The sequence below is a fragment of the Lagopus muta genome, chromosome 31, assembly GCF_023343835.1.
Source record: "Lagopus muta isolate bLagMut1 chromosome 31, bLagMut1 primary, whole genome shotgun sequence".
NCBI lineage: Eukaryota > Metazoa > Chordata > Aves > Galliformes > Phasianidae > Lagopus > Lagopus muta.
This window is the reverse complement of record NC_064463.1, coordinates 759,845-784,281: the sequence shown is the minus strand read 5'-3', so window position 1 is coordinate 784,281 and position 24,437 is coordinate 759,845. Positions and strand designations below refer to the sequence as shown.

Sequence of the window (24,437 nt, the reverse complement as noted above, 5' to 3'; positions counted from 1 at the left end):
TGGCCAAAGAATGCGAATGATTGAAGAGTGTTTTGCAGAATGCTCTGCTAACGTGTATACATAGAGCAGTGCTTAACAATGAAGCAGACAAGCAGCTTTTAACCACACTGGTGTGCTGTTACGTCTCTAGCGCGTCCTGAGAGTCCAGAGACTTCCCCACACAGCCAGCTGATGGGGCATGGCTGAGCACAACCACTGCCTGCAGTGAATATTCCACTTTACACATGCAGAGCCATGCACATCACATCGAAATGTGTCATTTTCCCCTCATTGCACAGGAGAGGCCTTCCTTCCTTGCTTTGTTCCTCTTCCTCCTTATTCACATCCACGAGCGTATTTCTCTCACTTTCTGGGCTCACATACAGTTGGAGCGACTTACTAAGGCCTTCAGACATCACTTCTCACAGATATCCCCAATCCTCTCACCCAGACTTACATACTGCCAGTGCTGCTTCCTGGACCACCTGCACTTCAGAAGCCTTCCTGGATCTTCCACTGCTTGTTAGGATCTTCCTGAATTCTCCTCAGTTCCTGGTGAGACTTCTTCTCTATGACAGGGCCTTGACGAGCAGCTCTTATGAAACGTTTGTTTATAAGGCATGTTGTGTCCTACTCATGCTGAGGATTCCATCCGTCTTGGGAACTGACTTGGAAGAGCAGCAGCCTGATTTTTTCCCCACCTGATACCAGCTGCCAACCAGAGGGTCAGGGATAGGGTTCAGTGTTAGAGGTAGGTGTGAGATTAGAGTTAGGGCCAGAGCTGCCGCTAATGATTAGATTTAGTGTTAGGAGAAGTGCTAGCACTTAATGTTAGGGCGAGGGATGTGAGGAGAGTTGTTATTTAGGGGGAAGAGTTTGAGTTTAGTTTGAATTTTAGGACAAGAACGGGTTAAAGTTAGACTTTAAGATCAGGAGTTTGAGTTATGGGTTAGGAGTTAGGGTTGGGGTTAGGCTTAGATTAAAGGTTTAGTATATGGGTTAGAGTTAGCACGAGGCACCAATTCCCAGCTTCCTTCTGTGGAGAAAAACTAGGTGAGGACACAGATGGATATGGCTAATTGACAGCAAAGGAAAGCAAAAGTCACAGTTCTGTAAAAGTGAAGTTTATTAAGTCCAAGTTATATCCACTGAATCACAGAATCATAGAATGGCTTTGGTTGGAAAGATCAGAAAGATCATCCAGTTCCAAACCAAATCCTCTGGGCAGACTGATGCGGTGACTGAACACCCTCTGAGTGAAGGATTTCATCCTCACAGCTAACCTAAAAGCCTTTTGGTGTAAATCCATTCCCCTTGTCCTATCCTCTGTACCTTTTTAAAAAGTCGGTCTATCTCCAGCCTCTACGTTGCTTTCAAGAACCAGAAGTCCAGAAGTCAAGAAGACTGCAGTGAGGTCTCTCCGGAGCCTTCCTTCTCCAAGCTAAACCATCCTGGCTTCCTCAGCCTTTCATCAGAGGAGAGGTGCTTCAGACCTCTGATCATCCATGCAGCACTGCTCTGTTCCTGCTCCAACAGCTCCGTGTCTTCCTTGGCAGGGACACCAGGCCTGGACACAGTGCTCCAGATGGAGCCTTACAAAGGCAGAGTAGAGGGGAAAGTCACCTCCCTCTCATTGCTGGACACCCCTTTGTTGGTGTAGCCCAGGACACCACTGGGCATCCAGGCTACAAGAGCGCAGTGCTGGCTCATGGCCAGCTCTTCATCCATCAGCTGAATCCACTTTCCACGATGGAGAACCTCTGAGCAATAGAAAATATCTTCTCACTGTGTCAAACACAGATTTCAGCACCCCCGAAACACTCACTGCCCACGTACTTTCTTTGCTGCTCTTTCATCTCTGACACAGTGAGGCATATGCTGAAATCTCAAGTTCCATAGAAGCAAGGAGGGAAAAGAAGAGACCAAGAGAAAGTACTGAAGGGAAACAGAAGAAGCACAGGTAGTTGGAAAATATTAAAGATGTATCAAAGAAAAAAACATACTAATGGAAAACAACAAAGCACAAGCTTAGACTAAGATACATTAGAAGTCACCTGGGGAGAGGCATGGAATCATTATAATTACTGGAAAACATCCACAATAACAGTTTCCAAGTGACATCCTTCAGTGCTGGTTCCTCATGCTGCAGATGAGGGGGTTCACTGCTGGAGGCACCACTGAGTACAGAATTGCCACCACCGCCACATCCATGGCTGGGGAGGAGATGGACTGGGGCTTCAGGTAGGTAAAGAAGCCAGTGCTGATAGAGAGGGAAACCACGGCCAGGTGAGGGAGGCACGTGGAAAAGGCTTTGTGCCGTCCCTGCACAGAGGGCATCCTCAGCACAGCCCTGAAGGTCAGCACATAGGAAAGCAGAATGAAAACAAAACACCCTAAAAACAAAAATACTGAGTCTTATAAGACTGAGATTCCTGAGGTAGGAGTATGAACAAGGGAGCTTGGGAACGTGAGGAATTTCACAGCAGAACTGGTGCACAGCGTTGCCTCGGCCGAGTGGCAGTGGAAATGTACTGGCAGTGTGCAGCAGAGAATTGAGAAGCCCAGCGCCCCAAGCAGCTGCTGCCATGCTGGCACAAGCTGTGCTGCCCGGGAGGGTCCTGTAGTGCAGGGGCTTGAAGATGGCAACGCAGCAGTCATAGACATGACAGTGAGAAGGTAAAATTCGGCTGACAACAAGAACGAAAACAGAAAGACCTGGGCAGCACATGCACTGTAGGAGATGGCCCTGGTGTCCCAGAGGGCATTGGCCATGGCTTGGGGACAGTGGTGGAGATGCAGCCCAGGTCGAGGAGGGCGAGGTTGAGGAAGAAGTACATGGGGGTGTGCAGGCGGTGGTCGCAGCCTGCAGCTGTGCTGGTGAGGCCGTTGCCCAGGAGGGCAGCCAGGCAGATGCCCAGCAAGAGCCAGAAGTGCAGGAGCTGCAGCTGCTGCGTGTCTGCCAGCGCCAGGAGGAGGAACTCGCTGACGGAGCTGCTGTTGGGCATCTCCTGCTGCTGAACATGGGTTATCATCAAAGGAGAAACAAAAGGCAAGTTAGGTGAGACTTCTTTTGGCAAAACCCTGCCCCATTCCTTGGTGACTTTCCTCCTGCCAATGTGTTTTCCTTCTCTGAGGGAAATGATTGTTCAGATCCTGGACTTGAGGTTACTTTCATGATTTTGAATGTGTAAGGAAGAGGAGAGGCCTCTACCCATGGGCTCTTGAGAAAGCAATCCTGACCCACCCACGTGGGTACATTGTAAAGTGGCAGGAGTGCTTGGTTTTACTTTTAGGAGGTAACATCTCTCTCAGCATCTCCCCACTTCATCTGCCTGGGCTTTCAGGTAACACAAAGATGCTGTGGGAAAGATTTGCATCCTGCAGGGCAGCTCACAGCTTGAAAAGATATCTGTCTTAGAGAGACAGCCAAGTGTCCTAATGATGGCATCTCATTAAAAGAATGTCTGCTCTTTCTCCAGCCTCACAGACTGTGTTTTCCACAGCCCTGAGCAGTCAGCCCCTGTGTGCTGCGGAAGGAAATGAGTTCACGCCTGGAGAGATGCAGCTCTGCTCTGCTGGAGCTCTGGCTGCAGAGGAGGGGGTTCATGCCTTGGACACCCCTGCCATGAAGGCAGAGGTATTTCTGGGTGGGAGAGGATGCACGAGGGCTTGCTCAGAAGAAGGGGCCAGCATGGAAGGGAATGATATTCGGTTGTCTCTTGAGTTGTCCCTCCAGAAAGCATTTCTCTTTTTCCTTTCCTCTCACTCCCTGATCACATCCCAGCTGTCTGGAGATCGTCTTCCCTGCCTGCTGTTTCCACGTTTTGTGTCTTTTGGCAGCTCCCCAGACAGGATGAGCACTGAGCCTGGCAGGCAGCTGAATCCCTGCTCTGGCACGCAGCCCCTAGGATGCAGGGATCCTGGCTTTACTGCACAGCCCTTTACACTTCCATAGGGACGGGATCCAGATGAATCAGTCGAGGCATCTTATCCTCAGGTTGTAGTCCTGGGTCCTGGAGGGGTGTCAGCTAAATTCCATGCCTGCCACACACCCAGTCAGACCAGCACTGACCACAGCATTTGGCCACAAGAATCCTTCCTCTTCCACAGGCTTCTTTCTCCTCCTTCTACATTAATTCCATCTCTGTCTGGTGCAGTCACTATCCATTCTTCAGCTCTCACTGACTACATTTCCCTCTTGCATCCCCACAATGCTATCCCCATGCTGGCTGTGCCTCCCTCTCCCTGACAGAGCTGCCATCTGTGTCACAGGGGTTGTGCTGCACTCACTGACATCTCTGTGTCTGCTGTAATAAAAAATATCCTGGAAAACTTTCTTGAAGACTTGAGGGAAATGCCTTGTTAGGTCTTTCTGCACTGTAATGAGCCCCACAGCGAATGTGGTGTCCATGAACTTCAGGTACTGAGAGAGGACAGCTGTAACCAAATGATGAAGGTGCAGTCAAAATGCTGTCCAGAAATGTTGGAGAGTGTTGGAGTGTTAATTGGTCCCTGTGGAGACATTACCAACAAAGCCTCCCCATGGCCATGTTAGAGCAGATAATTGGAGGCCGTGATTCCAGGCAGGCAAAGGCCCTGTGCAGGTGCTTTGTGGTAGAGGAAGGCCCAAGGTTTTTGCACGGTCAGTGGGATGTGGAGTGTTCTGTGAGGGAGAATGACAGGACACCAACTGGCCTCCCTACAGGACTGTAAGGAGGCAAGGAGGCCCCCATGGCACGAGGACAACGTGTGCCCTCCTGAGCCTCAGCAGCAGACACGGCTGCCACATCCTAGAGGACAAAGACCTCGGTTTTCTTTCGGGTCCCTTCAGCCTTGACAGTGATGTTGGCCATCTCCACCAGAGCCTGTTGCATGCAGTCCTTCACTCATCTCTTTTTCCCTGTAGGCTGCAGACTCGCACTCACCTGGCATTGCCTTACGTTGATGGTTCTGCAGTCTCACTAGTTGTGACACAGCAGCACGGACTGATCACAGAGTCCAGCTGGGTGTCTCAGGCAAAACAGCACAACCACTGGAGGCAAGGGCTGAAGAGTTAGCTTGTGCAGAAAGAATCACTTCTAAGGTGTGTACACAGATCTCCAGCTCATCCTGCTCATTTCCCACGCTATGCACACTGGTCTGCAGGCACTGTAGGGAAGCAGCAGGTGCAGTTACCCCTAGAGTGTGCAAGAAGATTTTGGATGGGGTATTGGCAATATGACCTTCTCTGAGGAGTCCCTGCACGATCCTGTAGAAGAGCTCAGAGGTTTTTCCCTGCAATATCCAACAGTGACAACATCCCTCAGTCCTTCTCTGTCACATGAATTCCCCACCCTTCCCCCTTTGGATCTAGTTTAAAGCCCTGGTAATCAACCCAGACAGCATGCTCCCCAGCAGCAGTGTGTCCTGCTTGCTCAGAGTCCATCCAGCACACCGGTACTTACAGCAGCCCCATCCCATCTCACCTGCCTGCATCTCCAGCCTGCAGAGCCCAGAGCCATCCATCACACACAGCACACCCGTCACAGGACCATTCCCACCACCTCTCACTCATGCTGATGATGCTGCAGCACACAGGGCCTCCAACTTTGGATACCAACGTGAAAAACCAGCAACACCTAACAGCCTTGCACATGGGCACCTGGGGGGCTGGTTGTTCCCTTGGGAGCTCTGTCTGTGCCTGTGTTGATTCCATGGGTGCAGAGGTGACCTATGACACAGAGGGCACAGCTTTCTGTGGGGTGGATGCAACTACTAGAATTCACCAAGACAAAGCCTCCCAAGTGAACATCCATCCTGAGAATGGAAGGCCCCCTCCTTTTCCACCACCACAAGGAAAACAAACCATTGTGGAATCAGAAGGATTTCCCCAGAGCAGAGGGAAAACAGGAAAGTACTCAGGCAGATTAGTTTTCTTACTCTTAATGCAACTAAACATGATGTGGGACAAAACATGGTGGGAAACTCGCCATTACAATGCTTTTTTTCCGGGGAAAAAAAATGGAAAAAGAGCTTCAGTAGCTCACCAAAATCAACTCCACTTCCTGCCAACTGCATTCCAAGCACAGCAGCTTTACCAGAGCACAGCAAATGTGAAGGCCCTGCTGCAGGAGATCTCAGACACAACTTCCCAAGGTCAAAGGAAAAACCTTCAGGCTCAAAAGGGATCACTTGCAAGGCAAGGACGCACTGGAGAGCACTCTGGTATCTCTGTGCTGTGGGGATGAGCTGCTAGTGAACCGTGAGGGTTTGCACTGCCTTCAGTTCCCTCCACCTCCAGACAATTAGGATGGTGCATTTAGGAAGAACAAGCTCAGCTTTTTGTGGTTTTATTGGAGGCAAACAAGGCTTGGTGTCACACAGCTGCTCTGACCAGCTGATTAAAGCATTTGGGAAGAGCAGTAGAACCAGTGTGCAGCACGGCTAGGAAGGAAGATAGGGTTGTGTGAAAGAAATGCCTTCCCCAGAAGCAAGCACTGGGCTGGAGGAGGCACCAGAACCAAATCCTGATTGCACCTTTCCCTCTCCTCATTGCACATGCTGACATTTATTTTCAGAACAAAAAACAAGACCACAGTGAAGAAAACTTCAGAACAACTCAGCTACTTTATTCACCCCCTTCCCTTTCTACTGCAGACAATTCTCAGAAAACCTCCAAGAGCCACGTTACTGCTCTCCTGACCCTTCCCTCAGGTTCATCAGTGCACTCACAAATTACTGAGAGCAACACATGCACACAGAACATCCCTTCACATCTCCTTAGGAAATGGCATCAAAAATCTGCTGGCAGGAAGAGCGGAAAAGAAAACCGGACACGGCTTTGGGTAGCAAGGAGAGGCCATCTGAAGCTCCTGGGTTAAGTCCCTTCTGCAGAGGGTGCCAGTGATGCACTGGAAAAACTTGTAAGGCCTGTGAGGAGCTCTGCACAAAGCCCTTCTCACACTCGAGGCATTTCTAAAGCTTCCTGCCACGTGAGCTCAGTGGTGCAGGCACGGATTGGACCTCACACAAGTGCAGACACTGTAGTACCTCAGCAGCTTAAAGCTTGGCCAAAGCTCTTGTTGCAGGCTGCACATTTCTAGGGTTCCTCACGTGGATCCACTGGTGTGTGATGAGCTCCCAGCTGTGGAAGGACCTCTTTCTGCAGAAAGGACACTCATAGGGAGTCCTCATGGGTTAGTACTCCGGGGTATGCAGAGGGTCAAGCTCCAGATGAAGCTCTTCCCACACACCCTGCAGACAGGATTTCTTCCTCCCTGGTGACATATTGGCCTAGCTGAGGTTTCCTTTGGGTCACATCCCACTCCAGAGTCTCCTCTGTATGGCCACTCAACACAGCAACTGCAGCTGAGGGAGAGCAATATGCATAATTCTCACGCAAAGAAGGAAAAGAGGATTCAGACTGGCTGCAGAACTGTTCCTTTACTCAAGGGATTTGCAAGGTTCATCACCACACAAAGTCACAGCTGGTGAACAGGCTGGGGCTCTGGCTGAAGCTCTTCCCCTGTTCAGGGCCCTGCAGGCTCTATTCCTTGTATGGCTCTGCTGGTAGGTAACAGGGCTGGAACTACTTTTGAAGGTTCCCAGACTCTTGAGATGCCTCTACAGCCTGTGTGCACTGTAGATGTTCTTGTGGGTGTTGAGACTAGATCTTCATTTAAAGCTTTTCTCACACTCAGCACCTTCACAGGGTCTCTCTCCTGTGTGGATGTGCTGGTGGTTCTTCACTTCACAACTCCTTCTGAAGCACTTCCCACACACTGAACACTTACAGGGTCTCTCGCCTGTATGGATGCGTTGGTGGCACTTCAAATGAGAACTGCTTTTGAAGCTCTTCCCACACTCAGAGCACTTGAAGGGTCTCTCCCCCGTGTGAAAGCGCTCATGTTTCTTCACTTCAGAACTGCGTTTGAAGCTCTTCCCACACTCAGAGCACTTGTAGGGTCTCTCTCCTGTGTGGATGCGTTGGTGGTACGTGAGGTTGCAACTTTTTTTGAAGCTCTTCCCACACTCAGAGCACCTGTAGGGTCTCTCATCTGTATGGATGCGTTGGTGGGAGGTGAGGTGGGAACTGCTTGTGAAGCTCTTCCCACACTCAGAGCACTTGTAGGGTCTCTCTCCTGTATGGATGCATTGGTGGGAGATGAGGTGGGATCTCCATTTGAAGGTCTTCCCACACTCAGAGCACTTGAAGGGTCTCTCCCCCGTGTGAAAGCGCTCATGTTTTTTCACTTCAGAACTGCTTGTGAAGCTCTTCCCACACTCAGAGCACTTGTAGGGTCTCTCTCCTGTGTGGATGCGTTGGTGGGAGGTGAGGTGGGAACTGCTTGTGAAGCTCTTCCCACACTCAGAGCACTTGTAGGGTCTCTCCCCTGTGTGGATGCGTTGGTGGGCAGTGAGGTGGAATCTCCTTTTGAAGCTCTTCCCACACTCAGAGCACCTGTAGGGTCTCTCTCCTGTATGGACACGCTGGTGGACAATGAGGAGGGATCTCCATTGGAAGCTCTTCCCACAATCAGAGCACTTGTATGGACTCATTGCTGAGCGCATGCACTGGTGGTTAACGATGCTGGAATCTTCCTCAAAGCCACACTCAGTGCATGGATTCTGCTTTTTCTTCTGGCACACATTCTTGCTCCTGGCTTCTTCAGGTTCCTTTTGACCTATGCTGAAGTCCAATGGGCTCCTTCCTATCTTTCCCAGACCCTTTCCCAGTGGCTCCATGATCTGCTCACCCTGACCTTGCTCCAGGCCTCCTTGGACATCCCTTCTCATTTCTTCCACACAAACACCACCCCACCGCCTTTCAGCCACACCACTTTCCTCCAGGTCCTCCAGCATATCTGCAATCCCAGTTCCTGCTGGATGAAAGAGGAAATCCAGAAATAGCACACAGTGCCCAAAATAAAACACAGACAGAGATGGCTCTTCCAGACACAACCTCCTCCTTCCCTCCACCACCTCACCTGGGCTGAGGTCTCCTGGCATGGCCTCAGGGCTACACACATCTGGGATCCAGGGCTCTTCCCCTCCTTCAAGCAGGGAGATCAGCACGGGTTTGGGGGCTGGAAGTGGAGCTTCAGTGAGAGAAACAGGGGAGATGAGAGCATTTCCCTCATTCTGGCACAGTGCCTGTTCAACAGCTCCACTCTGTGCCCCCTTCCCAGGGAGAAATCTCACTTTGGGCCTGAATGACACTGGGCCCTCAGCTTTCTTTGGAGCAAAGAGTCCTTATACAACTCTGAAAACTCCAAAGGGATATTTTCTTTAAAATGAACTTCTGAACGGCTTGTTTATTTTCTGACAATATATCAATGACCAAGGCATCAAAATGTTTATGGCAACTGAATGCAAAATCCTACATTGTAAAGGAGTAAGCAGGGAGTCACCTGTTAGCTGGAGCTGCCGGCAACATTTAATGCAGCAACAGAAGGCCTGGTTTTCTCTATCCTGGCTGATGCCTGTTTGCCAGCACTGACTCTGGGGCGTTTATGAGTCCGCTGTGCATACAAAACCCTTCTGAATCTCACGCTTCTCAGTATTTCCTCTGTTACTGTTGTAGTTATCAATACGTGACTGCATGGCAACTATGCTAGGCCCGGCCTGCAGAGGCTCATTCTGTGCAGCCAAAGGTGCCCTAACGAGGAGGAAAGGCAGCAAAGCCCTCACCCAGCGAGGCCACACACTGGTACGTCTCCAGCATCACGTCCCGGTACAGCGCTCGCTGCGCAGGGTCCAGCAGCGCCCACTCCTCCCTGCTGAAATACACGGCCACCTCCGCAAAGCTCACGGGCTCCTGCAAGCAAAGAGGCTCCTTGCTGGGAACAGCCAAGGCCCAGGGAAGCAGCTCAAACAGGACACAAATTCCTGTCCCAGCTGCTTCTCTGGCCCCAGCACACACATGCTGGCTGAGGCCACCTCCCTCTCCCCTGCATTCACATCCCCCGCCCCTCGGCCTCTCCTGCCTGCTTCCCCCAGCCCCTACCTGAGATGCATGTGCTGTGGCCATCTGCTGCTCTCCTGCAGCTGAAATGATCATGGCTGGAAGGCAGAAGTTACACTGGAGCCTGCAGGGACAAGAGAAATGGCAGGGGAGCTGTGAGGGAAAGCAGCAGTCCCTGTCCCAGCCCAGCCCTCCACAGCCCATCTGCAGGGCACTGCCTGGGGGATGGCACAGCAGGCCTTGCACAGGAACACAAGCAGCAACGCTCTGGCTAAAGCTGATGACAAATCACAAAGCTGACTCCAACTGGGTGGCACAAAGAACTGACACCCAGTTCAACAGCTGTGGGTACATGGACTGTATGCCTAAAGACAATGCATAGCAAGGAGGCAGTCATCTTACCCCTAAACAGGGAGCAGCCCAAGTGCCCCTTGAGCTTTCCTGCACGGCAAGGGCTGCACGACAGGATCTCCCCGCAATCAGGGATGGCTCTCAAGGTCACACCTGTGCAGAGATCCCTTCCAGAGATTTCTCAGCACCGTGCACCCTTTGCACGAGGCAGCCTGGGCTGCACTTTACTGATGTGCTGCTCAGGCGCCTTCTCAACATGTGCTCCAGTCAGCCCACACGCTCTCAGCTTTTCAGCTTCTATTACACAGCCTAGTGCTGGGGCTGGCACAGATACTGGACGTGCTCAGGGCCCACAGCTGTGAGCTAAAGGCATCTGCAGCTGCCGGGACAGCCTGAACAAAAGCCTTGGGAGGGGTTTGCACAACCCCAGGTGAGCCATCAGCCCAGCGCACAAAAGGTAACGCTGCAAGGGCCGCTAGAAGCAGATGTTGCCTGCTGGGTCCCCGAAGGGAAACTGCAGGCTGCCGGGGAAGGGAAAGGGGAGTGGAAGTTCCCCCCTTGGAGGCTTCACGTTCCGACACTCAAAGGGAGGCATCGGGGAGTTGAGAGCTTCCATCAATCCATGCGACCAGAGCTGCAGAGCGAGGTCATCTCGTGTCTCCCGAGGCCCAGAGAAAAAAACGCAGTCCCAGCTGGGCTGTGTTACAGAGAGCCGACCGGGCTGCAGAGCACGCCGAGCTCCTTTGCTCACTTCCTCGCTGTCCCAGCTCCAACCCCTTCCTGCGCCCCTCGGAGCTCAAGCCGGGCTGCAACACGCCTGGGAACCGCTGCTCGCCTAATTGCAGCCCGTCTGGCCCAGCAAACCCACTGTGCTGGGCAGGAGCTGGAGCCGGGACCGGGCTCCCGCCTGGGCTACAGCAGTGCCGGTTCCGCCCTGCCAGCTGACGCTCCCCGCTCGGATCCCGCTGCTGCTGGCAGGGGGCAGGAAGCGTGCGCTCCTCTGCACGAGATGCGAAAGGCTCCTACCTTGGGTGCGGAGCAGGCTGCTCCCGCCTCTGGTGCAGGCAGCCGGGCTCCTGGGAGTCGCGGAGAGCAGAGGATGCCGAGTGCCCTCAGCCCGGAAACTGGCCGCAGCACGGCCACGCTGCTTCTCCTGCCACCGCGGTGCTGCCCGGACGGCTTCCAGCCAGGCTCTGGCCGCTTCGGCACAGCCTCAGGTCCAGGCAGCAATTCCCACAGCGAGCACGCCCCGAGCCGGCTGCCGGGCCTTGGGCAGTTTCACAGCTCGTTCTCATGGCACATCTGCACCCGGGGAAGGGAGGGATGGGGGCAGGGATGGAGCGGTGGGGGCTGTTTTGTTACGCTAATGAAGCGTCGATCGCTGCTGGCTCTCTTTGCTTCCTTTGCTGGGGGCATTCGCACATCCTTGTGGTCACACGTCCCCACGTTGCAGCCCTGCCGTTCCTTTAACTCCTCTCACCCGTGTCACGTTTCTACTCGCTGAGCGAGTGCTATTTCGAACAACTTCCTATCTTGCTTTCTCAATTCGATCTTCCCTGCAAGGCATGGGCATGGTTAAGCTCTCTGCTGTACGAGGGCCAGCTCTCCTGTTTGCTGCTGTGGATCTACAGACTTTAAGGCCACCCAGAAGGAACCGCCCTCGGGGTAACCGGGGGTTTGTGTCAGGAAAGACTGCTTCCTGTTCTATTGCATTTTCTGTGGGGCAGAAGTGGGCTCCAAGTTTCACGTGGCAATGTTTAAACTCTACGCATCTTTCTGCAGGGGATGTTCCTCTGAACTTTGCTGTGATCACAGCCGTAACAAAGCACATAGAATCATAAAGTCATCTTAGAATCACAAGGTTGGAAACGACCTACAAGATCATCTAGTCCAACCGTCTCCTCATCACCATTCTAACCACAAGCCCTAAACCACATCACGCAGCTCATCATCCGGACACCTCTTGAACACTGCCAGGGACGGCAACTCCACCACCTCCCTGGGCAGCCATTCCACTGCCTGACCTCTCTGTGAGAGAAATAGTTCTTCCTCATGTCTAATCTAAACCTCCTCTGATATAACTTGCAGCCATTTCCCCGTGTCCTGCTTGTGGCCTGGGAGAAGAGGCCACATCCCTCTCCTCCACAACCTCCCTTCAGGAAGTTGTAAAGTGCAGTGAGGTTTCCCCTGAGCCTCCTCCAGACTGAACAATCCCAGCTCCCTCAGCTGCTCCTCATAAGACTTGTGCTCCAGACCCCTCACCAGTTTTGTTGCCCGTCTCTGGACACGCTCCAGGACCTCAACATCTTTCCTGTAGTGAGGAGCCCAAAACTGAACACAGTACTCGAGGTGCAGCCTCACCAGTGCTGAGTACAGGGGATGATCACCTCCCTGCTCCTGCTGGACACACTATTTCTAATGCAGGCCAGGATGCTGTTGGCCCTCTTGGCCACCTGGGCACACTGTTGGCTCATGTTCAGCCGAGCATCAACCAACACCCCCAGCTCCTTCTCTTCTTCACATTCATCCAGCCACTCATCCCCAAGCCTATAGCGCTGCGTGGGGTTGTTGTGCCCAAAGTGCAGGACCCGACACTTGGCCTTGGTGAACCTCATCCCATTCACCTCAACCCAGTGATCCAGCCTGTCTAAATCCCTCTGAAGGGCCTCCCTACCCTCAGGCAGATCCAAACCACCTCCCAGCTTGGTGTCATCTGCAAACTTACTGAGGGTGCACTCAGTCCTCTTGTCAATCCCCCCCATCAACAAGATGGGCCCCAGTACTGAGTCCTGGGGAACACCACTTGAAACGGGTCGCCAGCAGGACTTCGTTCACCACTACCCACTGGGCACGGCCCTCCAGCCAGTTCCTTACCCAAAGAAGTGTAAACCTGTTCAGACCATAGGCCGCCAGTTTCCCCACAAGAAGCCTGTGAGAGACCGTGTCAAAGGCTTTGCTGAAGTCTAGGTCGACTACATCAACAGCCCTTCCCTCATCTACCAGACTGCTCACCCAGTCATAGAAGGAGATGAGGTTGGTCAAGCATGACCTGCCTTTCACGAACCCATGTGTCATGGTTCTATGTTTTTGTTTTCTTTTCTGGGTACAGTGGGCTTTTGGAGAATGCATTTGCTGCGGTGACGTGCATCAGAGCAGGTAAGACTGCGCTGGGCAAGGGATCTCAAGTAAAAGACTGACCAAAAAAGCGGAGCTGACACCTTGTGGTAGTTTTCAAGGTACTTACCACGAGTCATCAGCCATTTGCTTCATTTGCTACAGAGACTAGCTTCGAGCAGGTAGACCTGTGGTGGGCAAGGGATCTGGAGTGAAGAAAAGTGACCAAAAAAGCTCTTTTTTTAGGCTTTTTTGGAGCCATCGACAGTGCTGTGCCTGGGCTAGCAGCTGGCAGCTTGTGGGCGGGCTCCTGACTCACCAGGGGTGGAGCTGACACTGCCTGCTCTTTATCTCTGGAGCTTGACCTCGACCCATTTGTTGTGTGGATAAAAAGAGACCAGGGAAGGTGGGAACTGGTTCCCGCCCACATGACACAAGCCAGAAGGTTTGGAAAGCTGCTCTGACCACCTAGGGTGGAGGTAGTCAGTGTGTGAGGGCCACTAGCACTTCATTGCCCATTCATTAAGGCAGCAGTGGGGAGCAGAGGCTGTGTCTTGTGTCAGCAAGGGTGAGTGCTCTTGTCTTTTTCTCAGGTGACTGGCTCTCCTGTTTACAGGCCCTGACACCACCCCTTCAGTCATGGTCCTCACCAGGAAACGTGCTTCCCATGCAAAGACTGTGGCAACCCAGACAGAGGGTCTGCTTAATAATGTGGCGGTTTAGGTCTCTGGCTGCCGGGAGTGCCTCAGCCTGCTGCTGCCAGGGGAGGATGGGAAGGATGCCACTTGTGTGCGGTGTGAGCAGCTGGATGAGCTGCTCAACCTGGTGGTGGAGCTTAGGGAGGAGGTAGGTAGACTGCGGACCATCAGAGAGTGCGAGCGAGAGATTGACTGGTGGAGTGACTCTCTGCGAGAAAGGCGCAGAGATTGCACTACCCAGACGGAGGGAACAATGGACCCTCTCTCTCATTGTAGTCAAACAGGGAGAGACAGCTTGAGAGAAGATGAGAAATGGCAGCTGGTCTCATCCCGGCGTCGCAGGCAACCCCCAAGTTCTCGACCTACCTTGGTTCCCCTGATCCCTCTCTGTAATAGGTATGAAACCCTGAAACCAGAGGGAGTGGTGACTGATGATAATGTGGGAGCACTGCCGCCAAGCTTGCCTAAGGTGAGGCAGTCAGCTCCGCGTTTAAAGACTGCCTCCTCCAAGAAAGAAAGGAGAGTGGTAGTTGTAGGTGACTCTCTTCTGAGAGGAACAGAGGGTCCAATATGTCGGCCTGACCCTACCCGTAGGGAGGTGTGCTGCCTTCCTGCAGCCCGGGTCAGGGATATTTCTAGAAAACTCTCCAGCCTTATCCGCCCCTCTGATTATTACCCTCTATTGATAGTTCAGGCCGGCAGTGATGAGATCCCTGTTAGAAGCCTGAGGATTATAAAAAATGATTTTAGGAGACTGGGGAAGTTAGTTGATGGAGCGGGCATACAAGTAGTGTTTGCCAGTATTCCCTTGGTGGCAGGGATGAACGCTGAGATGACCAGGAAAAGCCATCTTATAAATGCATGGCTGAGAGGCTGGTGCAAGCGCAAAAATTTTGGATTCTTTGATCATGGGGTGGTCTACTCGGCATCTGGCCTGAGGTCTGCTGATGGGAATTGCTTGTCTCCAAAAGGGAGACGGATACTTGCCCAGGAGCTGGCGGGACTTGTAGAGAGGGCTTTAAACTAGATAGGAAGGGGGAGGGGGATAAAGCCAGGCCTGCTAGAGAGCAGCCTGGGGAAGTGGTAATGGGATTAGGTGAGAGGCGAGGGGCTCAGCTGAGGTGCGTCTACACTAATGCACGCAGCATGGGCAATAAACAAGAAGAGTTGGAAGCCATTGTGCAGCAGGCAAACTATGACCTAGTTGCCATAACGGAAACGTGGTGGGATTGCTCCCACGAATGGAGTGCTGCAATGGATGGCTATAAACTCTTCAGGAAAGATAGGCAAGGAAGGCGGGGTGGCGGTGTAGCTCTCTACGTTAGGTGTATGGGAACTGCTGAGTCACGGCCTGAACCTCTGATTAATCACCTGAGGTGAGCCATGAGTCAGCCAGAGGAGCACAGGTGAAGGCAATTCACCTGTGCTGCCGGAAGGGGTGGAGCCTGGCTGCTGGACTTATTTAAGAGCTGGCTACCAGAGGGGAAGGATCTCTTCTGGAGATCCTCTCTTTTGGTATCTTCTAGCGAGCTCAACCCAAGGGTAAGCTCTTCCACTTATTCTCTTTTGTGATCCTTGTTTGCTTTGCCTTACTCTTTTGATTATATTGCAATTATAACATCTTGATATCTATTGATTATACACAATTATATTGTGATTATAACATCTTGGTTATACACTTGGCGAGCCAGGCAGGCTGAATATACTGAAATTAACATCATGTCTTTCCTGTGGAATTTCTATAAATGGGTCAAGGGGGAGAACAATACTCCTCTAGAGAAAATGATTCCAGGGCAGATCCCAGGATTTGAGGGATCGCCCTATTATGAGTTAGCTGTTATAATTGAAAAATGGGGCCCCTTACGTATTATGGGCAGTATCTCCCCATATCGCATGGCGGACTATTTTCAAGGACTTGGCAAGGATGTGCTCATCACTAAAGAAAGACAACTGGCTGCCTCCATGGTGGCATGGCCATTATTAAGTGCCTTAAATCATGCAGGCATAAGAAATAATACTTTAGAAACTGAGAATCAGCTTTTGAAAGACCACATTGAAAAGCTGGAGCACAAACTTGGCGTTTTAACAGGGAAGAAGCCAATTCTACATCTTCCTGTAAGCCAAATTCGTAACATTTCAATAAATGATGACCAGACTCCTGAATCAACAGACTTCGTTGATCAGGAAAACAAAAAATCCAAATCAGACCTTGAATGTCCAATTCTGACCGATCCACTGGAAGTCCATTCTGTCATAACCCAGAAAACAAAACAAGTACAGGACAGACCAGCAGGGGTGCCGCCTGATCAGTGGCCCCCTGCCCAGACTCATTTACATGTTACAGCCCGGCCATACATGGCAACAGAATTGGTGGACTTAGTACAGTGATTTCGGCAGCAGCCTAGAGAAAGTGTGCCAGCTTGGTTATTGAGACTGTGGGATTCTGGGGCAGAAAGTGTCTTGGTGAATGGCCCAGAAATAGCCAAGTTGGCCACCATGACTGTCCATCCTGCTCTCAGACAGAGGTTGTACGTGGGTAATCAATATCGTGATGAAAACCATTCTATACTAGAATGGTTAATGGTGGCCTGCCGTATGGTATGGCCGAATAAATCAGACATACCTTTACATACAGGCATGTGGTCCTCCATGGAGGACCTTCAAAATTATATCTGCGAACTGGGTGTAAGAGAGGCTATTTATGAAGAGACATTTGATGGCCCTGATATTGGTTAAATTTTCAGCAGGGATGAGAGATTTAATTCTACAGCAAGCTCCCTCCCATCTCTACGGCACCCTAGTCTCCATATTAAATCCCCTTGTAGCGTCAGAAGCCGTAGTCCAGCAGGCTGCCCAGTTAGTTGCCGACTTGGGAGAAACAGAACGCCTGCGGACTAGGCGCAATATTCGGTTTTTGGAGGAAGCAGAGATCCTGCCGGTACGTAAAACCAGAATGCCGGCTACTCGAGCTCCTCCATCGGGACCCATAAGGGTATCCCGAAAACAAATGTTTAATGATTTAATTTGGGCTGGGGTCCAATTTGCTAAGATCGACCGCCAGCCCAACCACGTCCTTCTCCAGCTCTGGAGACAACTAAAGGACAATCAAAAATTCCAGAGCTACCCTAAGAAATCAAGGGTAGGAGCTATAGAGAGGGTTCCAACAACAACATGGAACCTAGAAGATTTTATTGTTCCAAATAGGAAAAAAAGCCACCTCAGGTGTCTTGGGCCACAATGCCTGAGCCGTCGGAAGCAAAAGAATTGGCCCTAGCACAATTCATGGAGTGACAAGGGATGTTAGTCCCCATAGGGCCTCCAGACGGGACCGGAGGCCCTATGTAGAATTAATGATTTATTAGTCCCAAAAAAATGTTCAGAGAGTGATGGCATTGGTAGACACGGGAGCAGAAACATCAATTATCTATGGAGATCTGGGAAAATTTGATGGGGACAGAGAGATGATTGGTGGTTTTGGGGGACAGACTATTCCTGTCACCCAAACACGGTTAAAATTGGGGGTTGGGCGTCTCCCACCCCGGGAGTACAAGGTGTCTATTACCCCAGTCCAAGAATACATCCTGGGCATAGATATTCTATGGGGTCTGGCTCTCCAAACAGCTGTGGGAGAGTTCAGACTTCGACAAAGATGTATCAGTATCCGGGCGGTGCAGGCAATATTAAGAGGCCATGCAAAACATGAACCTGTTTGCCTGCCGAAACCATGCCGGATTACTAATGTTAGACAGTATAGACTCCCGGGTGGGCAAGATGAAATATCGAGAACGGTGCAGGAATTAGAAAAAGTGGGCATTATAAGACCTGCACACAGCCCATATAGCTCCCCCATATGGCCAGTGCGAAAGTCGGATGGCACATGGAGAATGACAGTAGATTACAGAGAATTAAATAAGGTCACGCCGCCTATTCATGCGGCCGTACCCAATATTGCCTCCCTAATGGACACATTGAGTAGGGAGATAAAAACCTATCATTGTGTCCCAGATCTAGCAAATGTGTTCTTCAGTATCCCAATTGCTGAGGAATCGCAAGATCAGTTTGCGTTTACATGGGGAGGCAGGCAGTGGACCTTTCAGGTCCTGCCACAAGGGTACGTGCATTCACCAACATATTGTCACAATCTAGTGGCGCGTGACCTGGCTGATTGGAGAAAACCTGATGATATTAACCTATATCATTATATTGATGATCTCCTGCTGACATCCGACTCACTGGAGGCAGTAGGACAGGCGGCAGATTCATTAACCGCCTATTTACAACAGAGGGGATGGGCTATAAATCCCCCAAAGGTGCAAGGTCCAGGCCTGTCTTGTAGGCCTTGTCCAGGCCTATCCAGTACCAAAAGCAAACCAGGCATGTACCATCAAGGCACTCACTAAACTGATGTCTGCCTACGGGACACCTCAAGTCATCGAGAGCAACCAAGGGACTCATTTTACTGGTGCAACGATACAGCGCTGGGCAGAAGAAAATAACATGGAATGGCAATTCCACCTGCCATATAATCCAATGGGGGCAGGCCTCATTGAACGTTATAACGTATTCTTAAGGCTGCCCTGAAGACAGACTCCCAGTCCTTGCAGGGGTGGACAAAAAGACTGTATGAAACCGTGCGGGACCTGAATGAAAGACCTCGAGACGGCAGAGCCAGTGCCCTGAGAATGTTGCAGATGCCATGGGCCACCCCGCTTAGGATCCAAATTACGGGCACTGATCATCAGGTAAAACCCCAGATTGGTAATGAAAATAATCTTCTGCTCCCTGCCCCTGAGCATTTAGATCTGGGTACCCATAAAATGAAATGGCCCCGGAAGGTGCAGGTAGGACCCAAGTGGTGTGGCCTACTTGCACCTTGGGGGAGACTATTGGAGGTGGGAGGCTCAGCAGTCCCTCCAGTAACAGGTACATGGCCTACTGATATTGTGGTCAACACTCCGATCTTTATTGCTAAAGGGACCCCCATCATGTCCCTATGGCAGATCAGGACACCTCCTTTGGTGCCTGATATCGTTATGCACCGCAGATATCCGGCCAGAAGGTGTGGTACAGGCGGCCAGGACGTGCCCCAGTACAGGTGGAAGTGTTGACCCAGGATAGAAATACGGCCTGTATCTTGCCCTGGAGAGCAGACCTTCCCCTCCTGGTACCTGTAAAACATCTGTATGACTCCCCGTGAGTCTGTGAGCCTTCAGGACCACCAGAAGGAACAAAATGCCATCTAGCGTTCCAGTGTTGCTGTCAGATCACGTACAACACCCGGTGATGGTCTGCATGGGACTGATGGAACATAGAACGGACCTGCACCTCAGGACCTCATGCCTCCAGTCACATCATCGAGCACTGGCCCATAGAAGAGTATGGACATCCACTGATCATCACTTGTCTTGAGTTGTACCAACACACGTCGTGATAAAATTGTATAAGCGTCGCGATATACCGGATCTCTGTATTAGGGAAAGCTTACCCTTTAGTTAACCTGATCATTGGTTCATGCCGTGAAGGGGTGGAGTGTATGGGAACTGCTGAGTCACGGCCTGAACCTCTGATTAATCACCTGAGGTGAGCCATGAGTCAGCCAGAGGAGCAGAGGTGAAGGCAATTCAGCTGTGCTGCTGGAAGGGGTGGAGGCAGGCTGCACCCCTCCTAGACCTATTTAAGAGCTGGCTACCAGAGGGGAAGGATCTCTTCTGGAGATCACCTCTATTGGTGATAGGGGGGACGGGGGGGCAGGGGAATATAGGGGGACATGGGGGGGAGATAGGGGGGACGGGGGGGGCAGGGGAATGTGGGGGGACATGGGGGGGAGATAGGGGGGGCGGGGGGGCAGGGGAATGTGGGGGGGATGGGGGGGAGATAGGGGGGACGGGGGGGCAGGGGAATGTGGGGGGAGCATGGGGGGGAGATAGGGGGGGACGGGGGGGCAGGGGAATGTGGGGGGACATGGGGGGGGGATAGGGGGGACGGGGGGGCAGGGGAATGTGGGGGGGAGCATGGGGGGGAGATAGGGGGGACGGGGGGGGCAGGGGAATGTGGGGGGAGCATGGGGGGGTCATGCTGGATATAGGGGATATGGGGTCACATGGGGGGGGATGTGGGGTCGTGAGGCACCCCATAACCTGACCTTTACCCACCCCAGGGTGTCCCCCTATTCTTACCCTGAAGGTCCCTTCTCCCCCCCACCCCCCCCATCCCACCCCTCCTGTCCCCCCGTTCTGATCCTCCTTCCAGTGCCCCCCCCCTCATTCCCCCACCCAGAACCACAGAGTTGCACCAAGGTCGGAATCGCCCACAGCTCCCAATGATCCGTGTCCCCCCGCACGACGCCTCACTGTTCCTTGAACACGTGCAGAGTCAGTGGCCCTGCTGCTCACAGTGCAGCCCATTGCATTGCTTTGCAGCAATATTTCCTGATGTCCAGCCTCAATCTCCCCTGCTGCAACTTGAGGCCGTTCTTATGAGATGGGAAGAAAGGAGTTTCTGCCGAGATCCAAAGCCAGGAGCTGCCGCTCCACAGACAGCCTGCTCGACCCCTTGGTATCGGAGTTATGCCTCCAAGAGAGCTGACTCGGCCTCTTCCATGGGCCGAACAACAGCCCTGATGGCCACCACGGCACACTGACATCTGAGCTGTGACCCACACTGGAGCCGTGGTGCTGACAACCTCTCTGTCGCTTTCAATTCCATCTTTTCCATCGCCCGTCTTCCCCACCACCTCCCGAAACACCTGGGGTCTGCAATAATAAACTGGACGGGCTGACATCAAACCCGCTGCATCTGCATCTCTCCTCAGCCGCACGCACATCACAGGAGCCTCCCCCTGCTCTGACCGTGGCAGCGAGACAGCGAAGCGGAGCAGAGCAAGAGGGGCAGTGGGGACTCTTCCTTCCAAGACCCCTTGGCTCTGACAGCCTGCATTCCTGGCAGCCTGGGGATCTCAAGTTCCTCACTGCCCAAAGTCACGCTCCCTCCTGGGGGCCACAGAGCAACCAAAGCCCAGGCTTTGGCATCATTGAAAGGTGCAGCCACGCGTGGGGCTGAGCCTGGGCCCAGAGGAGACTGTGTGCTTCCAGCTCAGTGCTCCTTTGGGTCCCTGGTGGGAGGGGAGGGGATCCACCACGCTCTTCATTCCAGCACTGCGCTGTGTGGTGCTGGGAGGAAGGAGAGCAGGGGGCTCTCCCATGCCCTCAGCAGTTCCTCTCTCTGCAGGCACCTCATGGAATCTGCCAAAGCCCAGTGTGCTGCCCTAGGGCATCTGGACAGCAAGGTGACCCCATACAAAGCAGAGAACAGAGGGGTCCGCCCCAGCGGCCTCCACATGTGTCAAGACATCCAGCCTAGGTGCTGCAGAGCCCCAGCACGTCACCCCCCTCAGACCAGAGAGCTCCCCAGCTCCACTCTTAACTCTGCTGGCTGTGCCACATTCTGCTTAATTCTCCCAGAATACATTCACATTGGCTTCTCTTCAGAGTCAGAAGTTTCCATGCTACACCTGCACAGTGCACAAGTCACAGCGACCTCATAGGTATTTGAGATCATGGAGCAAATCATCCCAGAAGATGTGTGAAGGCAGCTGAGAGATGAAGAAGTCATCCGGGACAGCCAGCATGGCCCAGCATGGCTGCACCAAGGGCAGACCGTGCCTGATCCACCTGGTGCCTTCTGTGATGCAGTGCTGGCACTGATGGACAACAGGAAGGCAACTGATGTCATCTCCCTGGACTTGTACAAGGCCCTTGCTGTGGTCCCACACCACTTCCTTCTCTCTACGTTGCAATGCTTAACCACCCTCTCTTTATAGATATTTTTCCTGATATCCAGCCTAAATTCTCCTGGCACAACTTGAGGCCATTTCCCCTCATCCTGTCACCAGTGAAAAGAGGCCAGTCCCCAGGACCCGACACTTGGCCCTACTGAAACTCATACAGTTTTCTTCAGCCCATTGACCAGTCTGTCCAGGCTCCTCTGCAGCACCTTTTTCAACACTCCCTCCCAACTTGGTGCCATCTGCAAACTTACTGAGGATGAACTCAATCCCCTCATCAGGATTATTGACAAAGATGTTAAATAGGAGTGGCCCAAGCACTGAGCTGTGGGGACACCGCTCATGACTGGCTGCCCGCTGGGTTTAACTCCACTGACCACGACTCTTCGGGCTCAGCCATCCAGCCAGTGTTTCAGCCAGCAGAGCGTATGTCCATCCAAACCGTGGGCAGCCAGCTTCTCCACGAGGATGGTGTGGGGGACAGTGCCAAAGGCTTTACTGAAGTCCAGGTAGACCACCCTGACAGCCCCACCTTCATCCTAAGCGGGTCACCTTGTTATAGAGGGACATCATGTGTGTCAAGCGGGATTTATCATTCATATGATCTCAGGAGGCTTTAACCCAACTGCTGGAAGAACAGAGGAGGACACAGGAGGACATAGGAGGATACAGGAGGAGATAGGATACAGGAGAATACAGGAATGTGTCCTCCCTATGTCACGGCAATCATAAGCCCTGTGCATGTCCTACGCTTCTTACACCCTCCATCCTTCTCACAGCCGTACACGGGGCTCCGATGTTTCTGCTGCTGGGGGTCCTGCAGCCACCTTGCAGTATTGAGGCAAACTGCCACCTTCTGTGTGAAGCAGAAGGAAAAAGTACAGTTCTGAACCCACAGCCCCACAAAGTCCCTTCAAGAGACCCCAGCTACTGCACTGAGCCCTCCAGTTCCCCCTGCTGCCCATTGCAAACCTCAGGAATGCCAGCATCACCTCGTGCCTTAGGACGCCCGGTGGATTTCACAAGGATGCACTCATCTCCCGCATTGTGATCACGGGCAGAAATATCCAGCGGCGCTGACCAGAGCTGGGGGCTCAGTGGTGACATACAGGGAAACCTGCTGTGCTGCAGCGGGAGCCTCCAGTCCCGCTGTCGGGCACGGCTGGGTGCAGCCCAGCTCCGGCCTCTCTACACCTCTCTGCAGGGACCGATGGCCGTGCCCGGATCCCCCCGAGCCTCTTCTGTACGTTGAGCTGCCCCAGCGCTGCCGGAATCCCACCCCAACCATTTCCCACACGGTGCTCAGGAAGAGAAGGGATTCTGGGAGAAGGAACGGGGCTGGTGGTTGCAGCCCTATGACATGGCGGTTTGTGCTGCCCCGTCATTACCCGGCGGTGGGCACGGGGGTGAGGGGGAGTCTTTGGAGCTGCAGAATGGACTGCACACAGAAGTGCTGAAAAACGAACGCTAAACATTTAATCATTCAACACACAGAGCAATTAACGGAGAAATGACCGCATTCCCAACCAGCTCCACCCGAACAATCACCCCCCCTCACGGCTTCCCTCCTCGGGGCCAACACAAAGCGGCTCCACGTCGGCTTCACGCGGCTCCGGGAGCTCCGCACGGGGACAGGCAGACAGAAAGCGGCCCTTGGGGACTGCGGCTGCGGGGCAGCAGCTCAGCACAGCGCTGCCGATGATTGGAGCCGGTGAGAGCCGAAGGCTCTTGTGACTCCGTGCCGGGCTCGAACGCGTCTCGAGCCCCCCGAAGTCCCCTACAGCCCCATATTACAACCTTGCTGTAGCCCCTCACAGCTCCCCTACAGCACCCCATCTCACCCTGAAGCTCCCCTACAGCCCATCATTGCCCTATAAACCCTCTGAAGCCCCACATCCCCCAGTACCCGCCCCCACCGTCCCCTATACCCACAGCTCAACCCTGGGGGGCCATCAGGAGCAGCGCTGGGGGGCTAGGGGGGGCATGGCCCAGATGTGGGGGAGGAGGGGCCTCGCGGTGCACCCTACTGCCATAGGGGATGGGAATTGGGATTGGGATCAGGGATGCGGGATCGTGACCGGGACGAGTGATTGAGAGTGACAGGTGGGTTTGGGATGAGGGATTGGGAATGAGATTTGGGATCGGAAGGTGTTGGGTGCGGGATTGGGGGGTGAAGTGGGGGATGGGGCTGTGGGGTGTGGATACAGGATGGACACGGGACGGGATGTTGGGAAATGGGAAGCATGGGATGGGCTCTGGATACGGGATGGACTTGGAGGGGATGTTGGGAAATGGGGCTGGTGGTGGCAGCTGAGGAGGAGGGCATGGGGCGCTGGGGGGCTGAGACCCGGCAGAAACGGCTGCAGGCAGAGCTGTGGCAAAGGGAAGCCAAAGCCAAAGCACAGGGCAGTTCTTTTCCTCCTGCACGCCCCAGGGGTGGCTGCAGGTCGGAACGCTGAGGGGAGGCGGCCATTTCTCTGCCTCTCTTCATCCCTTCCCTACAAAGATGGGTCCGGCACAGGCGGCATGAGCTGCAGGCGGCAAGGAAGCACAGCGCAGCGTGGCGAGC

At 53.0% G+C, this 24,437-nt stretch overlaps 3 protein-coding genes across 4 annotated transcripts in view; 2 read left to right on the top strand and 1 right to left on the bottom strand.

Annotated features, from left to right (window-relative positions):
• Positions 1 to 24,437, top strand: part of LOC125686110 (coiled-coil domain-containing protein 81-like) — a 312,318-nt gene that overhangs the window by 204,086 nt on the left and 83,795 nt on the right. The gene's annotated exons all lie outside the window — the stretch shown is intronic.
• LOC125686102 (basic salivary proline-rich protein 1-like) overlaps positions 1 to 24,437 on the top strand; it is a 214,981-nt gene that overhangs the window by 187,929 nt on the left and 2,615 nt on the right. The gene's annotated exons all lie outside the window — the stretch shown is intronic.
• The window catches only part of LOC125686098 (zinc finger protein 485-like), a 322,586-nt gene continuing 302,892 nt past the window's right edge, over positions 4,744 to 24,437 (bottom strand). Inside the window, exon 5 of the mRNA XM_048929746.1 lies at positions 4,744 to 8,840. Coding sequence (XP_048785703.1) covers positions 7,633 to 8,840 — 1,208 coding nt within the window. The 3' untranslated portion in view covers positions 4,744 to 7,632. The remainder of the gene's footprint in view (positions 8,841 to 24,437) is intronic.